Source organism: Lactuca sativa, chromosome 6 (genome assembly GCF_002870075.4).
Source record: "Lactuca sativa cultivar Salinas chromosome 6, Lsat_Salinas_v11, whole genome shotgun sequence".
Classification (NCBI taxonomy): Eukaryota; Viridiplantae; Streptophyta; class Magnoliopsida; order Asterales; family Asteraceae; genus Lactuca; species Lactuca sativa.
In genome coordinates, this window is record NC_056628.2 from 161,747,312 (window position 1) to 161,769,117 (window position 21,806).

General features: G+C 42.1%; 1 protein-coding gene across 1 annotated transcript in view; it reads right to left on the reverse strand.

Moving 5' to 3' along the window:
- Window positions 1-21,440, reverse strand: part of LOC111904405 (uncharacterized) — a 49,408-nt gene extending 27,968 nt beyond the window's left edge. Inside the window, exons 1-2 of the mRNA XM_023900182.2 lie at window positions 21,121-21,440; window positions 21,039-21,056 (exon numbers count right to left, since the gene is read on the reverse strand). Of these exons, the coding sequence (XP_023755950.2) occupies window positions 21,039-21,056; window positions 21,121-21,440 (338 nt within the window). The remainder of the gene's footprint in view (window positions 1-21,038; window positions 21,057-21,120) is intronic.
- Window positions 21,441-21,806: the final 366 nt, after the last annotated feature.

Genomic DNA, 21,806 nt, shown 5'->3' on the forward strand with positions numbered 1-21,806 from the left:
AAACTTTTAATCACAAAATATAAATTTCAAAACTTGAGGACAAGTTTTAAACATTTAAAACATGGAGGATCAAATAAAAAATAATTTTAATTAATAATTAATTTCCTAATTATCTATATTTGATTTATTCAAGATTTCTTGCAAGATAATTACCAAATTAATCAAAATAATTAATTAATTATCATATAAGGAAATTAAATATTTTATTAGTTGATAAATATCTTTAATTAGATCAAGATAATAGTCATATATATCAAAAAAATCGGATTAGGGTTGATCTAATATAATTAAGGTAAGTTTCCTTAAGATAATCATGAAGAAATCCCGAATCTGGCCATTCCTGTCGCTTGGACTCGCCGAGTGCACCAAGTGACTCGCCGAGTCCACTATGGAACTCGCCGAGTCCATGACCCAGAAACACAAAAAAAAAACAAATTTTGCAGTTAAGTTTGAAACAAATAAGCAACAATTTAATGAAAACCAAGCTAGGCTCTAATACCACTGATGGGTTTTAGCCATAAGAACTTTCCTATGTGTGCATGCAAAACCCTAATGCTTGGATCTAGGCTTTCTAATTAAACATGCTTTGAATCCAAGACTTCTAATGACTAATTAGGAATAAGAACAATACTAAATCAGATCTAGAATCATACCTTTGAATCTCTTGTTTGATCTTGTTGTCTTGGAGCTCTAGAGTCACAATTGTCACTCCTCTAATGGCTTACAAACACCAAATAGCAAGGAGGATGATTTGAGAGAGAGGAGAGGGGAGGGAATTCGGCCAGGGTTTCTCTACTTTAGATCAAGTTCCGATTTCCCTTTGCCATAGGGTCTATTTATATTTGTAGACTCCTTAAGGGTTACAGCTTAAAACCTAATTGGATAATCTTCTCTTAAAGCAATCCAAATCCATTCCTTAGATAACCTTGGACGATTTGAAGCTATCCATAGCTTCTAGAATCCGTCCACTATCTATCCAATATGGATTTACAGTCTAAAGTTTAACTATCAAACAATTGACAGTTTATACCCTCTTATTTAATTAATCTCTTTAAGTCACCAAATTAATTCTAATTAATTCTATGACTTATATTAATCAAATAACAATATTATTATTCTTTATATTATACCCATAATATATTAATAATATTTATTCTCTCTTAAAAAATCATCCTATCAAGTTGCTATGGTGAAGGCAACCCAAAAGGACCGTGCACAACCGGGTCAAATACTTGCCTAATATAGTTGTAGCCTTAGACACTTCGCATCCTGTTTTAATTATTTTGAATGGTATTTTGGGGTCTACAAATTGGCTCCGGCTGATTTTACACTTCGCATCCTCTTTTAATTATTTTGAAAACCATTCAAAAATCATTTTGAAAATCTTTCCTTGATTTGAGACTGGATTCATACGAGTATTCCTCCAATTCATTAAAACCAAGGCTCTGATACCAACTTGTAACATCCATAAAAATCAAGCCAATTTAAAACTTTTTAAATATCCAAAATAGCATAAATTATTACAAAGTGTTTTCAAAATAGTTTAAGCATAAGAGCTCCCAGAGATCATAATCATAAATCGAGGAAGTGTACGGTCACGTCTTAGCCTTCCCGCGGTCATCCGCTGTATCTGAAACAATAATCGATAAACGTAAGCTCGAAGGCTTAGTGAGTTACCCCCAAAATACCCATACACACAACAATATGTTGGAATAGTGTCTAAGGCTGTAACTATATCCGGTTGTGCATGGTCCTTTTGGGTTGCCTTCACCATTGCAACTTGATAGGATGATTTATTAAGAGAGAATAAATATTATTAATATATTATGGGAATAATATAATGAATAATATATTTGTTATTTGATTAATATAAGTCATAGAATTAATCAGAATTAATTTGGTGACTTAAAGAGATTAATTAAATAAAGGGGTATAAACTGTCAATTGTTTGATAGTTAAGCTTTAAACTGTAAATCCATTTGGATATACTATGGACGAATTCTAAGAGGATTAGGATAGCTAAAATCGTCCATTAGAGTTATCTAGGAATGGATTTGGATAGCCTTAAGAGAAGATTATCTGATAGGGACTTATCTGTAATCCTTAAGGAGTCTACAAGTATAAATAGACCCCATGGCTGATGGAATTCGACACATCTCCTAAAGTAAGGAACCTCTGGTCGAAATTCCTTCCCTCTCCTCTCTCCCAAATCATCCTCCTTGCTTTGGTGTTTGTAAGCCATTAGAGGAGTGACATTTGTGACTCTAGAAGCTCCAAGACCTCAAGATCAACAAGGAACTCAAAGGTATGATTCTAGATCTGTTTCAATGTTCTTGTTTAACCTAATTAGTAATTAGAAGTCTTGGATTCAAAGCATGTTTATTAGAAAGCCTAGATCCAAGCATTAGGGTTTTGCATGCGCACATAGGAAAGTTCTTATGGCTAAAACCCATCAGTGGTATCAGAGACTAGCTTGGTTTTCTGTAAATTGTTGCTTGATTAACTGAAACAAACCTGCAAAATTCGATTTTTGGTTTCTGAGTCATGGACTCGGCGAGTCTCAAAGTGGACTCGGCGAGTAGGCCTGACTCGGCGAGTCCATTTGTGCACTCGGCGAGTCCAGGCGTCAGGAATGGCCAGATTCGGGATTTCTTTGTGTTTATCTTATCTTAACTTACCATAAACTAATTAGATCAATATTAATTCGTTTTTCTGATAAATATAACTATTATCTTGATCTAGTTAAAGGTAATTATCAACTAATTAAATATTTAATTTCCTTATATGATAATTAATTAATTATTTTGATTATTTTGGTAATTATCTTAAAAGGAAATCTTGAATAAATCAAATATAGATAATTAGGATATTAATTGTTAATTGGAATTATTTGTTATTTGATCCTCCATGTTTTAAATGTTTAAAACCTACCCTCATGTTTTGAAATTTACTTTTGTGATTAAAAGTTTTAATTTAGACAACTTAAATTTCAAACCCTAGATTTTAAAAGTTTTAAAATACAACCCTATACTAATAAGATATTACTAGAATGATATATATATGTATAACTAAATGCTAGTCTTACCGTTAGTAGACCTCATTCACGAAGCCGATCTATAAGGTGGGTATAAGGTTGCGGCCTATAAAATGGCGCTTAATGGGTGTACACTCACACCCACCGCTTGCTTGATTGGTGGAGGGTCGTTAGCCGAACGGGTAGGATAGGGCAACCTCATCCTCTCATTAAAAGTATAATAAGAAATACAAAGTAACTACACATATTTTAAAATTCCCAATCCTAGTTACTTTAGGAAAAGTGAATTGATGCAATCCCATGAAATTACACTTTGCACCTTGCTAAGATGTTAGTGGAGCGTGTGTGGTTTACCGGCACACTAATTGGTTCTAAGCGAAGGTGGCAAAGGGTGATTCATTGTTTATCATAGTTCGATGGAGCGTGTGTGGTTTACCGGCACATCGAATAGGTGATCGTTACAATGAAGGCACCATGTGAATTTGCATGGTAATTCACACCCGCTTTGTGATCCTCGGCATCCCAGTCACAAACAAGAGGGGCATATCGAGATTTAAACATGCCATTGAATAGTTTCAATGAATCTCATCCGAACCTAGGAATTCTCAAAAACACTTAGGACTAATAGTTTAAGTTTCGTGATGGAGAATTAGTGAATCGTCATTCACTTACCTTCAATTTATTTGCATGTTAGATTACGGCATCCCTTTTCTAGTATGTAAATGTTATTGTTGGATCCTAGCCCTAATTATCTTATTGGGTGATAATTAGGGATTCTTATTCTAATCTATCTTTGTCCTTTTCTAATTGTAGATGTCGAACGCAAACATCGCTGCTGCTAGTTCTTTCACATTGATGAGCCTTTGCCAAAAGGTCACCTTCGATGGAACGAACTTTAGCGAATGGATAAGATACATTCGCACCATTGCTCGCTATGAGGACAAAGAGTATGTCCTTGATGAGAAGCTCGAGAAAATCAACACCGAAATCGCTACTCCAGCCGAAATCACCGCCTTTGAAACTCATGAGCGAGATGCAACGAAGGTACATTGCATCATGATCGCCACCATGAACTCCGAATTCCAAAAGTCCTACGAGGACATGTACCCGTACGAGATGCACCAAGACTTATTGGAAAGGTATCACCAAAACGCGAGACAAGAGAGGTACGAGATTTTCACTAACATGATTTCCGCAAAGATGGGTCATGGAGAATCTCTTACCGTGCACTTGCAAAAGATGCAGAGGTATGTCGACCGCCTTCGCAAGTTAAATGTTGACTTCGGTGAGGACTTGGCAATCGACATGGTGCTTCACTCTTTACCTCCGATGTACAACCAATTTAGGATGACCTATCACATGAACAAAGAAGAGGTCACCCTAAGCAAGCTCCAAGGTCTCTTGAGGGTTGCTGAGAGCAACTTTAAAGACAAGTCTGTTGCACCTACTCCCAATCCGCCCGCTGCTCCTGTCTTGGCTATTGGACAAGGGAAGGGAAAGAAGAGGAAAGCTTCATCGAAGAACTATCGCAAGGTGAAAGCCCGAGATGGTGCCTCTTCTAGTGGGACCAAAGTTGATCCCGCCAAGCCCTGCTCTAACCCGAAGGAGGCAGAGTGTCACCACTGCCACAAGATAGGACATTGGAAGAGAAGCTGCCCGGATTACCTGCAAGCAATCAAAGAAGGAAAGATCAAGCCATCTTTCGCAGGTATATATACAATCAAATCTAACGATTCTAATCATGCTATTTCTTGGGTTCTTGATACCGGTTGTGGTTATCACATTTGTTCTAATGTGCAGGGACTAAGAAGAAGTAGGGATGTGGAGCAAGGAAGGATCAATCTAATCATGGGGAACAGAAGATCGTCGCCTGTAACCAAGATTGGAGTGTATTCCTTAGTGCTTAGGAATAGTTTAGTTTTAGATTTGAACAATTGTTGCTATTCGCCAGAAATGGCAAGAAACATCATTTCATTTCATGGTTTATTTAGACAAGGATTTAGATTTTCTTTTAATAATGAGAATGGTTCTATTTTGGCTTATCTAAATGGTGTCTTTTACTTTGAAGCTATACCATGTAATGGAATATATGAAACTGTTATGATTGTTGATGACTTTGGAAATGATGTTTTGAATATTGATTCTTCCACTAGTATGGATAAAGCATCCTTGTGGCATTGTCGTCTTGGACATGTCAACAAGAAACGCATAGCCCAACTCCAAAAGGATGGAGTGTTGGAGTCATTCGACCTTAGGGAAGATGACACATGTGAGTCTTGTTTGCTTGGAAAGATGACTAAGTCGCCCTTCACGAGTACTTGTGAAAGGGGCGAGGGTCTATTGGACCTAATACATACCGATGTATGTGGACCGTTTAGATCAACCACGAAGGATGGGAACCACTTCTATGTGACTTTTACCGATGACTATAGTAAATATGGGTATATCTACTTAATCAAGCAAAAGTCAGACACCTTTGAAAAGTTCAAAGAGTTCAAGAATGAAGTGGAGAATCAATTGGGCAGGAAAATCAAGATGCTTCGATCCGATCGAGGAGGAGAGTACCTAAGTCTTGAATTCCACGATTATCTCAAGGAGTGTGGAATAGTTTCGCAATTGACGCCTCCTAGGACACCGCAGTTGAATGGTGTGGCAGAAAGGCGTAATCGAACCTTATTGGATATGGTTCGCTCTATGATGAGTCGTGCTTCACTACCAATCTCTTTTTGGGGGTATGCCTTAGAGACTGCCGCCCATATCCTTAACCGAGTCCCTACTAAGAAGGTTGCCAAAACACCTCACGAGATGTGGACAGGGAAAGCTCCCTCGTTGGCACATATCAAGGTTTGGGGTTGCGAGGCTTTCGTAAGACGAGATACTCACGACAAGCTTGAACCTCGAAGTGAGCGATGTATTTTCATCGGCTACCCGCAGACATCCTTTGGATATCTCTTCTATAGACCGAAGGACAATGTTGTCTTCGTTGCGAGGAGAGGAGTTTTCCGAGAGCGAGAACTCATAAGCCAAGGAGACAGTGGGAGGCAAATCGAACTTGAAGAGATTCAAGAGTCGATGGATGAAGGAACCTCTACCGTTGGCACTCAACCCGAGGAGGAAACTCCGGTTGAACCAATTGACGAATCCTTACCTCTTAGACGTTCCGATAGAGTTAGAGTTCATCCCCAGTTCTATGGCTTTCATATTACTACCGAAGGGGACACGTATATTAGTGATGGTACACTAGTAAATCTTGATGAACCTAATAGCTACAAGGAAGCCATGGCAGGCCCGGAGTCTGTAAAGTGGAAAGAGGCAATGGATAGCGAGATCCAATCCATGTATGATAACCAAGTTTGGAATTTGGTTGATTACGTGCCCGGACGTAAGACCGTTGGGTGCAAATGGATCTTCAAGAAGAAGACCGACGTGGATGGGAACGTACACACATATAAAGCGCGATTGGTCGCGAAGGGCTTTACTCAAACTCCCGGAGTTGACTATGATGAGACCTTCTCACCAGTTGCGAAGATTAAATCTATTAGAGTGATGTTAGCAATTGCCGCATTTCATGATTATGAGATTTGGCAAATGGATGTCAAGACCGCTTTCCTTAACGGAAAGTTGGCTGAGGATGTTTACATGGCTCAGCCAGAGGGGTTTGTGGATCCGAAGCATCCGGATAGAGTGTGTAAGCTTGAGAAGTCCATTTATGGACTTAAGCAAGCATCTCGCAGATGGAATCTTTGTTTCGATGAGAAAGTCAAAGAGTTTGGATTTGTACGAAGCGAAGACGAATCTTGTGTATATGTCAAAGCCAGTGGGAGTATAGTAAGCTTTCTCGTTCTATATGTCGATGACATATTACTCATAGGAAACGACATCCCGACTCTGCAGGAGGTAAAGTCTTGGCTCGGGAAGTGTTTCGCTATGAAGGACCTCGGAGAGGCCTCTTACATTTTGGGAATAAGGATAATAAGAGAAAGAAGTAAGAGACTAATTGGACTTAGTCAGAATACTTACTTAGAGAAGGTACTAAAACATTTTAGTATGGAAAACTCAAAGAAGGGAGAACTACCGATACAAAGTAATGCCAAATTGAGTAAGACTCAAAGTCCGAGTACCGAAGCTGAGATAGCAGAAATGAGCCAAGTACCATACGCTTCCGCAGTTGGCTCAATCATGTACGCTATGACTTGTACTCGCCCTGATGTAGCCTTCGCTTTGAGCATGGTTAGCAGATATCAAGGGAATCCTGGCAAAGCCCATTGGATAGCGGTGAAGAATATCCTTAAGTACCTTCGGAGGACGAAGGAATGGTTCTTAGTCCTCGGAGGAAGTGATGACTTGAAGGTGCGAGGGTATAGTGACGCCAGTTTTCAAACCGACAGGGACAACTACCGTTCGCAGTCGGGCTGGGTCTTTACCCTAAATGGAGGAGCAGTGACATGGAAAAGTTCCAAGCAGGAAACCGTAGCTGATTCAACGTGCGAATCAGAGTACATTGCAGCGAGCGAAGCGTCGAAGGAGGCAATATGGCTAAAGAACTTCATCGGTGATCTTGGAGTCGTACCTGCCATAAAGGAGCCAATGGTGATTTTCTGTGATAACGAAGGTGCGGTTGCCTTAACCAAGGAACCGAGGGATCATGGTAGATCAAGACATATCGACAGAAAGTATCACTTCATTAGACATCGTGTAGAAGAAGGACAACTCGTAGTTAAGAGGATATCATCAGAAGATAACCCAGCAGATCCGCTTACGAAGGGACTGAGTAGGGTTAAGCACTTGCAGCATGCTAGGAGTATTGGGCTGAAGGATGATATTAGCATAGATTAGATAGTATTAGAAACGTGTAATAGATAAATGTAATTGACATTTGATGATTAAATAAAGGAGTTTTATTTATGAGTAATGTTACTATCTTATGTTAATTGTTTAGCTATTGTTTCACTTTGCATGTTTTGACTTCCAGAATAATTGAGGTTATTAGGAATAATCGAATTATTCAAATGGTCCACAATCGTTCATATGTTGGAAGTAGATATGAAAGAAGATTGTCGTGAATTGGTGTGTAGAATGTCTAAATGATGTTAGACATAGCAAAGGATTGCTGCAACGTTCATGAGTGCTTATGAACTAGTTTTGAGCATTGGAATAAACCCGCGCTCGCTGGAATCACCTTATGGAATAAGATATAAAAGGTGATCGCAAGACGATAATATCATATAGTCTTAAAACCTAGATATATGGTTTATTATTTGTTGATTGATTGTACATTGATAATACGAAAACGCATCAGTAACTTGGTGTTATAAAACGTATTGTTGTGTATAGTTGGTAAATGAATAAGTAAATGCATATAAGTCGAAGTTTATCTGTAACTTTTATCTAAGAAGGTAAAAGCGATATCTCGGCCGCTCGATGATTTGATTTGACTTATGTGCCGGGCCCGGTCAGAACTGAATTGATGTGTTCGATTAAGTTCTATGTCAAATAAATCAGAGATCGAGAAACCTAAATGCTTGACTAACCATTCCATAGGATTGTCAGCATGATATCTAACAGAGGACTGTACGTTCCCTTATCTAAAGGACAAGATTGATTAGATCAGAGTTGACAGCGTCTTTGAGAGCTACGATTGCAAACCAAATTGTACTTGTATAGTTACTAGACTTATCCAAGTGGGAGACTGTTGGAATAGTGTCTAAGGCTGTAACTATATCCGGTTGTGCATGGTCCTTTTGGGTTGCCTTCACCATTGCAACTTGATAGGATGATTTATTAAGAGAGAATAAATATTATTAATATATTATGGGAATAATATAATGAATAATATATTTGTTATTTGATTAATATAAGTCATAGAATTAATCAGAATTAATTTGGTGACTTAAAGAGATTAATTAAATAAAGGGGTATAAACTGTCAATTGTTTGATAGTTAAGCTTTAAACTGTAAATCCATTTGGATATACTATGGACGAATTCTAAGAGGATTAGGATAGCTAAAATCGTCCATTAGAGTTATCTAGGAATGGATTTGGATAGCCTTAAGAGAAGATTATCTGATAGGGACTTATCTGTAATCCTTAAGGAGTCTACAAGTATAAATAGACCCCATGGCTGATGGAATTCGACACATCTCCTAAAGTAAGGAACCTCTGGTCGAAATTCCTTCCCTCTCCTCTCTCCCAAATCATCCTCCTTGCTTTGGTGTTTGTAAGCCATTAGAGGAGTGACATTTGTGACTCTAGAAGCTCCAAGACCTCAAGATCAACAAGGAACTCAAAGGTATGATTCTAGATCTGTTTCAATGTTCTTGTTTAACCTAATTAGTAATTAGAAGTCTTGGATTCAAAGCATGTTTATTAGAAAGCCTAGATCCAAGCATTAGGGTTTTGCATGCGCACATAGGAAAGTTCTTATGGCTAAAACCCATCACAATACACATACAATAACAAACAAAATAATATGGGTCCAATCATCCATCGAGATGGAATACCCCAGGCCCTCAACCATTGGGTTGGAATGCCCACATACTACGAGTCCAGTCATCCTCGGGATGGAATACTTTTGGCCTACAACCATCGGGTTGGAATGCCTACATACCATACATATATAACAGATACTATGGGTCCAATCATCCATCGGAGTGGAATACCCCAGGCCTCTTAACCATCTGGTTGGAATGCCAACATACTATGGGTCCAATCAACCATCGGGTTGGAATACCCCAGGCCCTCAACCATCGGGTTGGAATACCCCAAGCTCTCAACCATCGAGTTGGAATGCCCACATACTATGAGTCCAATCATCATCGGGATGAAATACTCTCGGCCCACAACCATCGGGTTGGAATGCCCCCATAACCAATCAAACATGTGCACCCATATCAGATAATCATATAACAGTCTATAAAGACAACATACTAGGGTCCTATCATCCTCGAGATGGAATATGCTAAATTACCAATCAATCATGTGAGCATATAACAGGTAATCTCCTACCAGCATACAGACAGTCAGACCAAACTATAGGCCACTATGCATAACCACATCCAATCTACCAGGATATCGATCTAACATATCATACTAGCATATGACCATCCTATCTACCCGGATACCGAGCTAACATATCACAACAATAAAAATCCCAAATAACAAATCAAAGGGACGCCCTTGGTGCCTTAGACCCTTGAGTACAGTGAGGATACCTCACCTCGAAAGTAGTGCCGAAGTACTGGAAACCTCTGATCGTTGTCTCACCGAAAATCCCGAACTTCTAGAGCTTCTAGGGCACAAACCAACTTCAGATCTACAAGCTTGATCTTCTTCTCCAACTCCTTGATGCAACACCTTCTTCTTAAAACACTCAACAAACACTCAAAAAGCTCAAACACTCAAGGAAATGACTAGGGTTTGGCGAAAACGAGTCTAAGTAGTGGAGGCTTGGGTAAGGGAGTGTTTTGTGCTCATAATGTTGCTTATATAGTCCCCAAACCCTAAATATTAGGGTTTCCTTCTGTCATGAGTACGCCCAACATACACAAGTGTACGCCCAGCGTACTAGGGCATGCATAGTACGCTCATCATACCCTTATGTACGCGCAACGTACTCCTCCTAATCCCAAAATTGAAATTTAGCCCTTAGGCTTTACATATATTTACCCTTCCATCCCAAGGGGCTATAAATGACAAATCTTGGGATGTTACAATATCAAATAATAGTATGGTATTTTGGGGTCTACTTACTGGCTTCGATTGATTGTACACATCACATCCTCCTTAAGTATTTTTAAAACCATTTCTAAATCATTTTGAAAATCTTTTCCTTAGTTTGAGACTGGATTCACACGAGTGTTCCTCCAATTCACTCAAACCAAGGCTCTGATACCAACTTGTACCATTCATAAAATTCTTAAAATTTTTAAACTCTTTAAACAAGTCCAAAACCATCATTGTTTACAAATTGTTTTCAAAAGGAGTTTCACATCAGAGAAATCCAAAAATCGTAAAAAAAAACATGAGGAGGTGCACGATCACGCCTTCGCCTTCCCGCGATCCTCTGAGGTACCTGGAAGATAATCCTAACTGTAAGCCTAATGAATAGTGAGTTCCCCCAAAATACCACCACAATATATAATCATAAATATCAAAGCAACAACATGCATACAGAACCTTCAACGTGTCTGGACCGACGCACCAGGCCTTCAGCCTATCAGGGCTATTCTCCAGGCCTTTGGCCTTACTGGTCCGCCTCATAGGCCTTCATTCTATACGGGCCGTCGTGGGTCTGTTGGCCTTCAGCACATAGTAGGACCGCGTCAACCCAACCACACACATGTCGACATATACATAACTCATAAACATATAATCAATCAATAGTCAATCACAGATCATACAGATCAATAAGCATAGCATCATCCTATCTACCAGGATTCAGATCTAACATATCACTACAGTACTCACTCATACGATAATCATGATAATAATCCAAAGGGACTACATTGGTTCCTTCAACCCATAAATACAGTGAGGAAAACCCACCTCTCAAATGTCAAGTTGCACTGAAATCCCTGACTGCCGAATCACGGAAAATCCCAAACTATTACATAAACAAACACCCAATTAACAAGTGGTATACCATTCTTGACTAAGAGCCCAAACATAGGGTAATTTTCCATTTTACCCTTTCCCTAGTTGGGCCAAGGCTCGAGTCCAAATCTTTGATCCAAAAGGCCCAACTTACTTCAATTCCCATGATTGGCCCAATTTTCCAGATTGGGCCTAAACCCCTTATTGGGCCTCATCCAAAGGTATGATCCTCTAATTAGCCCAAAAGACACTTATCCAGATGGTCCATTAGGGACCAAGTATCAAATCCCAACAGATGGCCCTATACCCGAAGCCTAAAGTCTGAAATCCACACAAGCGTACGTGGGGCATACCCCTTCGGTACGCTGGGCGTACTTCGCCTTGCATTGACCACCATCGGGGTCGTTTACTAAGTACACGGGGCGTACGTTGCCTTATGTGGGGTGTACCCTCACCGGACTTAATACCTTCATAAGTGCTTAATGGATTAATTATTTAAGCTCAAAGTCCAGATCTATGACTCAAAAGCACTCTAGAACCATAAAGTCTCAAATTTTAAGACTTTAGTCGTCCAAAAAGGGCTTAATGCATGGTCTTAATCAATTAATACCTCCTACAAAGATCAAGGGACCAAACTAGCTCAAAGGACCTCATTTTTATGCCTTAGGACCCATGCTAGGGTCTGAAAGGATAGCCTAACACGACCAAAACAAATCATGCACAAAATTGGGACTCTTGGGACAAAAAGGATACCAAAAAGCAACCAAAGCAAGATCTAAAGAATCTAAGCATAAAGGTAGAAGATTTATACCTTTCGAAGTTTGCTAAGAAGATGATAATCCCAGATCTACAAGCTTGCTTCCTTCCTTGACTCCTTTGATGCACTAACTTTTCCTTTTGGCACACAAAAATACACTATAAGCTCAAGATGCTCACTATGGGGATTACGGTTCCCTCAAAACGGCTAAGGGACTTGGAGGCTAAAAAAAGTGAGTCAAAATGACCTATAATGGTGCTTAAATACACCACAAACCCTAAAAATTAGGGTTTCATCCGGACACGCGTACGCCCTGCGTACATATGTGAACCCCCATCATACTAGGGCGTGCCCTAGTACGCTTAGGGTACCCACATGTACGCTCATCATACATCTCAAGCTCCCAAGAATTACCAATTCTCCACTAGGGCTTCTTAGGGCTAATTCCAACCAACATCAAGGACCAAAAATCACATATTAAAATACCAAGGGAAGGATTCAAAAATAGTTGAAAACCCAGGATGTTACACAAACATGTTGAGACATCTTGGCTTCTTGAAAAGTATCCGGACTACATTTAGTATTGTAATAATAAGAGCATAGAAGACCAATTTCATCTCTTGAACTTCCCCCTAAATATTGTTGGAAATCGGCACCAGAATTCTTGGTAATATGACCTCCTTTGCTTTTTTGGGACTTTTTGTTTCTGGTAAAACAATACCATTAGAACTTTCTAGATTTTGAACTTCAGTAGTGTTAACATTCAGATCATTAGGCTTTTATGTCGATGAAAAACTCATTTCATCAAAAATCACATTGCGTGACTCGATTACGATATTTACGGACATCAAATCATTAGGCTTTATAACATAGAACCTATACGCCTTGGAATTTTCTTCATTTCTAATGAAAATGCAATTAGTTGCTCTTTCACCTAAAATATTCCTTTTGGGCTCCTGTAATTTTACAATTGTCCAACAACCCCAAATTCGAAATTAACCCAAATTTGGAGCCTTTTTAAACCAATGTTCATATGGGACTATTTTGTTCTTTTCATTTTGTAATATCCCATAAAGTTTATAAAATTTAAACTTTTCAAAGAACCCCTTTTCGATAGAAGTATTTACGAAAACCGTTGTTCCCAAAACGTTATTTAAAAGTCAGAATCTCTTTCAACATAGTTCTCACAACATTCATATTATCAGAGTTTCCCAGAAATCATAAGTCCAAAACGCGAGGATGTGTATGGTCACGCATTCACCATGCCACGATCCACTAAAGTACCTGAAACCATAAACTAAAGTGTAAGCACGAAGCTTAGCGAGTTCCCCGAAAATATAATACCCAAACAGATAACATATACAAATAACAGCTTGTATTGGGTCCACAGCTAAAAGACTGGATAACCCATTGAGCCCACAGTATGAGTCTAGCTTGCCTATCAGGCCCAAATTTTATATCTGGCTTACTCCTGAGCCCACAACATAAGTCTGGTTTGCCATTGAGCCCACAACTTATGTATGTCTTGCTCCCTCAATCCTTGGACTAAAATACCAATGATTAACCCTCAGTACGAGTCTAGCGTGCCCTCCCTGGCCCTCAACTTATATCTGGAATACTAATCAGTCCTCAGTATGAGTCTGGCATACCCTCAACATCTCATGGTATCTGGCCTTCTTCATCTCTTCACCCGCCACATACTGCAGAACAAGTAGGGCTCTCTCTCTAAACTTGGTGGCGATCTCCGCCACAGTCTCCGTCGTCTACTGGAGGTCCTGAAACTCCCTAGCAAGCTACTACAACTCAATGATAGGTGCGAACTCGGCCCTAAACCTGGTCGTGAAATCTCCCCAGCTCATCGCATCTAGAACTGTGTCATCTCCAATGGCTCTCCCAACCTCCTCCCACCAGTCACATGCCCTGTCATTCAGAAGACAGGACACAAGCCTAACCTTGTCCCCCTCGGGACATCTGCTGGTGTGGAATGCATTCGCGATATCCGCCAACCATCTGGTACTAGCAATAGGGTCCCGAGCCCCATGGTAATTGGGAGCTCCACATGCTCTGAACTCCCTAAAGGTGAGCGTGCGCGACCCCATCATGGCTGCCACCTCAGTGCGGAACGTACTCAATCTCTCATCCATAAGCTTCAGAATACCCTCTTGGATCGAACTGAAGACCACAGGGGTCTGCTCAAGTATAATGCAAGTGATCTCTAAGGAGAGAAACTCCCTGTTCTGCTCATCGAGATGCTCGACTCCAGAGCCTGAACCTGATCCCTCTCTTGCACCTGAACTACCAACTGCTAGTCTAAGGCGTAAAAACAACCATTCTCAAAACACATCATAACAAACGTCAGAATGCTAATATAAATCGAGGGATCACATACACTAGAAGTTCCTTGGTCTTATCTCAACCTTCCTTGATTCGATTATGGATCCTCTGCTTTCAGTAGTACGTGTCCATACTACCTTCCACATCTATCCGTACTTTCCTCAAGGACTGCCTTGACTCCACCAACTCCCTTCTACTGCTACTGCTCTCTGCTACTCTCATCCTAGGCTTGCCCTAGGGTAACCACCATTCCACTTTCCGCCATCAACTGCATAAGAAATCCCTTCTATCTTCCCCTAATTAGCTCGCAAATACTATTACATATCACTCAGACTAGATAATTCTTTGAATGAGGGGGTCTACCCTGCAACGGTCAGACTCAAATGAGAGCTGCGAAGTAAGGCTAAACCTAACCTTCTGAAATTATTTAGTCCTTGCAATATGTAACTTAACATATTCATTTACTATTTAGTAAAAGATAGCTAGAACTCCTAAAAGCACAAAACAAGCAGCATTCGGGCATTGAGTACACATAATCAAGCACATACTACTCTGGCTATCATACTATCTAATCTGTACTAGCATGTAATTCATAGAGATGATACAAATACAATAGGCACATAAGGCATCCTTCCTAGATCGTTAGTCCTAATCTAGCATGTTGTTCTAATAAAGCTGATAATCATAACATAGCATAAACTTCTATGGGTAATTTGGGAGTACTTAATTGAGCTCGACTGATTGCATGCACCACACCATTTTGCCATTCTAAAAACTCTTTTTGAAAATATTTATACCATTTCCTTAGTTTGAGTTCAGTCACACCCAAAGGTATGTCCGAATCCCTCAAACCAAGACTCTGATAGCAACTTGCAACATCCCAAAAATACGACCCAAAAATTTCATTTGAAAAATATTATAAAAACTATAACCATCCATAATTGATAAGAAAACCAATTGTAATATGTCTGAAAATATCATAAAATACTATATAAGAAACAAATGATTAAATATCATAGTCTAAAACAATCTCAGGCTGAATACTGTGGTGTGTGCCATGTGATCACCCCGAGCTCTTCCCCTTGCTACCGGAAGTACCTGAAACCAAAACTGAAACTGTAAGCACAAAGCTTAGTGAGTTCCCCCAAGTTACCACATACCATACACATACATATAACAAATCACATAACTCTGGGACTACTCCCAACTGCATCGGGACAAATCCCGACATCGAACTCCTGTCCGACATCGGGATGACCCCGACATTCGACCGAATCGGGCTTGCCCCAGCATCGGGATTACCCCGACACATACACAACATAACATAAGCATATAAAATAATCACACCAACTGCAACGGGCTTTCCTGACATCAGGCTGCGGCCCGACACATATAACATACAACATATAAACTGGCATACATTGGGCTTGCCCCGACATCGGACTGAAGCCCGGAACACATAACACATGACAAGTAACATGCATGAATCACAAAGACATCAAGCATACATAACTACTTCTCGGGACTGCCCGGACATCGGAGCAAAGTCCGGAAACATATAAACTGCATCGGGCTCACCCCTGCATACTATAACTACTTAAACGGACTGACATTGGTGCCTTAGACACGTTCCTATTGAAGGAAAACACACCTCTCAAACTGACTGCTGAAAAACTCGTGCTAAGGTAACACCGTCTACTGCTCCAACTGCTCCCCGACTATATTGGCCAAATAAACATTTAGTCAAAAACTGATGACTCTCCCAATGGGTAAAGTGACTATTTTACCCCTCTGATCTATTTTGGGCCATGACCTTGGCCCAATCCTTTCTAGTCCTCACTAAGGCCCATTAAGTCCCCAAATGGCCCAATTTCTAAATTGGGCCCAACTCTTCAAATGGGCTTTTCTTCCAAGCCCACTAATCCTTGGGCCCTTAACTGACTTCTAAAGGCCCATCACAACCCATTACTACTATGTCCAATACTTGGCCCAAACAAGGCCCAGTAACAAAAGTCTACTGACTGAGCGTATGCTGGGCGTACCTCTATATATGTTGCGCGTACTGTTGAAGGGCTTGTACGTTGTGCGTACCGGCGTTTACGCCTAACGTACTCTCCTAGTAAGCAGTTTTCTTCGAAACGAATTAATCGCTTAGGACCCTACGTCCAAACTACAGATCTGAGTCCCATGCTTCGTCCTAACCCTTAAAGTTGATCACTTGGTGGCTTGCAACCCACCAAATGAGCCCAAAACTAAGAATAACAATGAAATTCCATAAAAATGGTTAGATCTCTTGCATGGCTTCATAAAAGTCTCAAAGCTTGCAACTTTATGGCTAAAGGAACTCATTGAGCTTCAAGGGTGGCAACCATAAGCTCAAAACCGAATTTGCAAGGTCAAAATCCAATCTTTGGACCTAAGAAGGTCCAAATCTTCAAAACCCTAGATCTAGACTTTGAGGAGGAAAGATAGGAGCTTTATACCTCCTCTTTTTGCCAAATGGTGAGCTTGTTGCAGATCCTTGAGCTCAAGGTACTCAAGGGCTTCTTCTCTAACATTTCCTTTGTTCTTCCAAGCCCTTCTTTACCAAAATAAGCTCAAAAATGTCAAACACACACACACAAGAAAGAGTATGAACGAGTTAGGGTTTCTCTGAGGATGATGAACAGGTGAAGAGGCCAAAAGGGAAGGCTATCATGGGGTATTTATAGGTCCTTAATCCTAAAATTAGGGTTTAGCATCTTCCTGCGTACGTTGGGCGTACCTCTTGGTACGTCGGGCATAGGTACCCGCATCCCTCGAATCCAATGGCCATTATGCCCCGTGTACGACAGGTTATGCCCGACGTATGGCTTATGGGTGGCTCATCTTCTCGGCCCACTTTCTAAGTCCACTCCAAAGGAATCCATTGTCTAAGATAGCCCAAAATAATTTTTAACTCAATAAATTAAATAATACCTCGAGGAACGGGTGATACAAATCACCTCCACTTGAATTAGACTTCGTCCTCGATGTCTGATGCTGCTGCATCCGGGAACAACTCTCGGTAGTGCTCCCTAATCTCCTCCTCGAACTCCCATGTCCACTCAAAACCCTTCCTGTGCTGCCACTACACCTTCACTAGCTCGACCCTTTAGTTTCTCAACTCCTGTGTCTTGCGATCCAGAATCGCCATTGGTCTCTCTATGTAATTCAGATTGTCATTAACCTGAATATCCTCTATCGGTACCACTGCTGAATCATCCACCAAGCACTTCCTTAGCTAAGAAATGTGGAATGTGATGTGGATCTGGCTGAGCTATGCTGGAAGATCTAACTGGTATGCCACCTTGCCCACCCGGGCTACAACCCGGAAGGGGTCGATGAATCTGCGGCCCAGCTTGCCCTACTTCCGAAACCGAATAACACCCTTCCAGGGTGACACTTTTAGGAGGACCATGTCGCTCACTTGAAACTCCAACTCCGAACGCCGTAAATCGGCGTAACTCTTCTGCCGACTCTGAGCAGTCTGGAGCCTGCTCCGGACCTGCTGGATCCGCTCCGTGGTCTTGAGTACTACCTCCGTACTCCCCATGACCCTCTGAAAGACCTCACCCCAATAGATCAAGGTCCTATACTTCCTCCCGTAATTGTAAAGCATCTCAAAGGGAGGCCGGTCTATACTGGAGTGGTAGCTGTTGTTATATGAAAATTCTGCTAACGGAAGATACGTATCCCAACTACCACCAAAATCTAGCACGAATGCTCGAAGCATATCCTCGAGAGTCTGAATCGTCCTCTCGCTCTGACCGTCCGTCTGAGGGTGGAAAGCGGTGCTGAAACGGAGACGAGTACCCACCTCGTCGTTAAACCGCTTCCAAAACCTGGAAGTAAACTGGACAACTCGGTTTCACACCACCAAGACAGGCACTCCGTGATGTGCCACTACCTCTTGCACATAAATCTCGGCTACTTCTCGGCCGAGATGCTCTCCTGGATCGGTATGAAGTGCGCGCTCTTGGTCAACTGATCCACGATGATCCAAATCGTATCGACCCCACGTGCGGTCCTGGGAAGCTTAGTGATAAAATCCATAGTAATGTCCTCCCATTTCCACATGGGGATGTCCAATGGCTGCATCTTGCCATGTAGCCTCTGGTGCTCCGCCTTCACCTTCCTGTAGGTCAGGCATCTCTCCATGTACCAGGTGACGTCCTGCTTCATGAGGGCCACAAGTAATCGGGTCGAAGATCTCTATACATCTTTGTTGCCCCTGGATTGATGGAGAACCGAGACTTGTGGGCCTCATCCATCAATATCTGCTGTACTCCGCCCCAGTACGGTAGCTAGACCCTCTCACGCAGGGTGAACAATCCGCGACTGTCATAGTCATAAGAGGCCACCTGGCCTGTGATCCTCTTGCACTTCCGGCGCTCCTCCTTCAGGCCCTCGACCTGCACCTCTTGGATCTGCTCCAACAGTGGAGAAATGACTATCATCCTTAGACATATATCTTGGATCGGGGCCACTGCCGCCTTCGGATCAGGGCGTCGGCCACTACGTTGGCCTTGCCCGGGTGGTAAAGGATCTCACAATCGTAGTCCGTCACCACGTCTAACCACCGACGCTGCCTCATATTCAGATTCGGCTGATCCATGAGGTACCTCAAACTCTTGTGGTCCGTGTAAATGGTACATCAGACCCACTAGAGGTAATACCGCCAAATTTTGAGGGCGAGCACCACAATCCCCAGCTCTAAATCATGTGTCAGATAGTTAGCGTTGTGAGGCTTCAGTTGTCTTGAGGTATAAGCTATCACATGACGTCGCTGCATCAACACTGCTCGCAAGCCTATGATCGAAGTATCACAAAAGACTACAAAGTCACCTACTCCCTCTAGCAGGGTGAGAATCGGCGCCTCGCACAATCGCTATCTGAGCATCTCAAAGGCTGACTGCTGCTCAGGACCCCAACGAAACACCATTGACTTCTTGGTCAGTCGGGCAACGGAACTACTATCTTGGAGAGTTCCTGTATAAATCTCCTGTAATACCCTGCCAGACCTAGGAAGCTCAAAATCTCAGTTGGAGACCTCAGAGTCTCCCACTGCATAATGGCCTCTATCTTGGCCGGATCTACCAAAATACTCTTCTGGTTGATAAGGTGCCCAAGGAACTACACCTTGTGCAACCAGAAGTCACACTTTTAGAACTTCACATAAAGTATCTCCCTCCTCAGTGTCTCTAGCACCTCTCTCAGGTGCTCCTCATGTTGCTCCTGATTCTTAGAGTAAACCAAGATATCGTCAATGAATACTATCACAGACCGGTCTAGCATCGGTCTGCACATGCGATTAATGAGGTCCATGAACGTGGCTGGAGCATTGGTGAGTCCAAACGGCATCACCACAAACTCGTAATGACCATAGCGGGTCCTAAAAGCGGTCTTCTGCACATCATTATCTCTGAACCGCATCTGGTGGTATCCGGACCGTAGATCAATCTTGGAGAACCAAGATGCTCCCTGAAGCTGGTCAAACAAGTCATCTATCCTCGGGAGTGGGTAACAGTTCTTCACCGTTACCTTATTCAGCTCCCGGTAGTCTATGCACATGCGATGCGACCCATCCTTCTTCTTTACAAATAGGATCGGGGCTCCCCATGGCGAATTGCTTGGCCTGATAAAACCCTTGTCTAGCAGCTCTTGTAGCTGCGTAGACAACTACTGCATCTATGGAGGAGCCAACCGATATGGTGCCTTGTTTATCGGAGCCGCACCAGGGACCAAGTCAATCCTGAACTCAACCTGTCTCACCGGAGGTATCCCAGGTAAATCCTCCGGGAATACATCTGGGTACTCTCGCACCACCGATACATCACCAACCGTCGCCTTACCCTTATCACGGGTATCCATGACATAGGCGACGTATCCTGCACAACCCTGTTGAAAGTAGCGCCTCGCTCTCACCGCTGAACAAAGAATTGGTCCGTGTTGTGGCCTCTCACCCTGAATCACTAACTCTCCCCCACTAGGAGTGCAAACCCTCACTAGCTGCAGCTCACAATCAATCACTTCCCCGTTAGGGCTCAACCAATTTGTACCCACGATAACCTTATTCCCTCGCAGGGGAAAAGGAACCAAATCCACTAAGAACTGATCATCAAATAACTGTAGCGTACATCCTCTACGAACTCTCGCAAACTTGACAGTCCTGTCGACGACTATCTTAACGTCGAGTGGGCAATCCAGCTCCCCCGGAGCTCTACTAAGTCGCTTGCTAAGTGCAAGCGACGCTAATGATCGGGTAGCACCCGAATCAAATAGTAATAAGGCTGATATACCATTCACTAGGAACGATCCTATAAAAAAACAAGCAAACATGAGTAATAAACAATATCAAATAAAGAGATAAGAGAAAGATACATAGCCTTCACCACGTTAGGAGCTGCTCGTGCCTCCTTTACAGTAAGCTGAAAAGCCCTGCACCGCACCGTAGGCGACTCAGCCCAGCCCTGACGGCCATCTGTAATCCTCAATGTGGTAGGAGAAGGCGCTACCACCTTCCCTGCTGTTGCTAAGCTCGGGTACTGGGACTGCTTGTGTTCCCTTTGATTGTACTGGAAGCAAATCAGATCTGCTGTTTTCGTGGTGGTGGTAGTGGCTGTGCGATCTCGGCTCATATGACCAGTTCGGCCGCACTTGTAATAGCCCGAACTCCCCGCCTTACACGTCCCCTCGTGCATCTTGTCGTATTTGCCACAACGACAGTGGCTCTGCTGGCTCCGAGATCTACGATCTGATACCTTGGGATTCTTGCCCGAACATCCTTACTTTACCCCCTTTGGTTTCCTGTTCCTCTCCATCTCTACATCCAACTCCCTCTCCCGAGCCTTATTAATCACGTCCTTTAGCGTCTTGCAGCTGGAGCGGGTCACAAACTGTCTAATGTCACTCCTCAGCATCTCATGGTTTTTGGCCTTCTTCATCTCTTCGTCTGCCAAATATTGCGGAACAAGTAGGGCTCTCTCTATAAACTTGGCGGTGATCTCCGCCACCATCTCCCTCGTCTGCTCGAGGTCCTAAAACTCCCTTGCAAGATGCTGCACCTC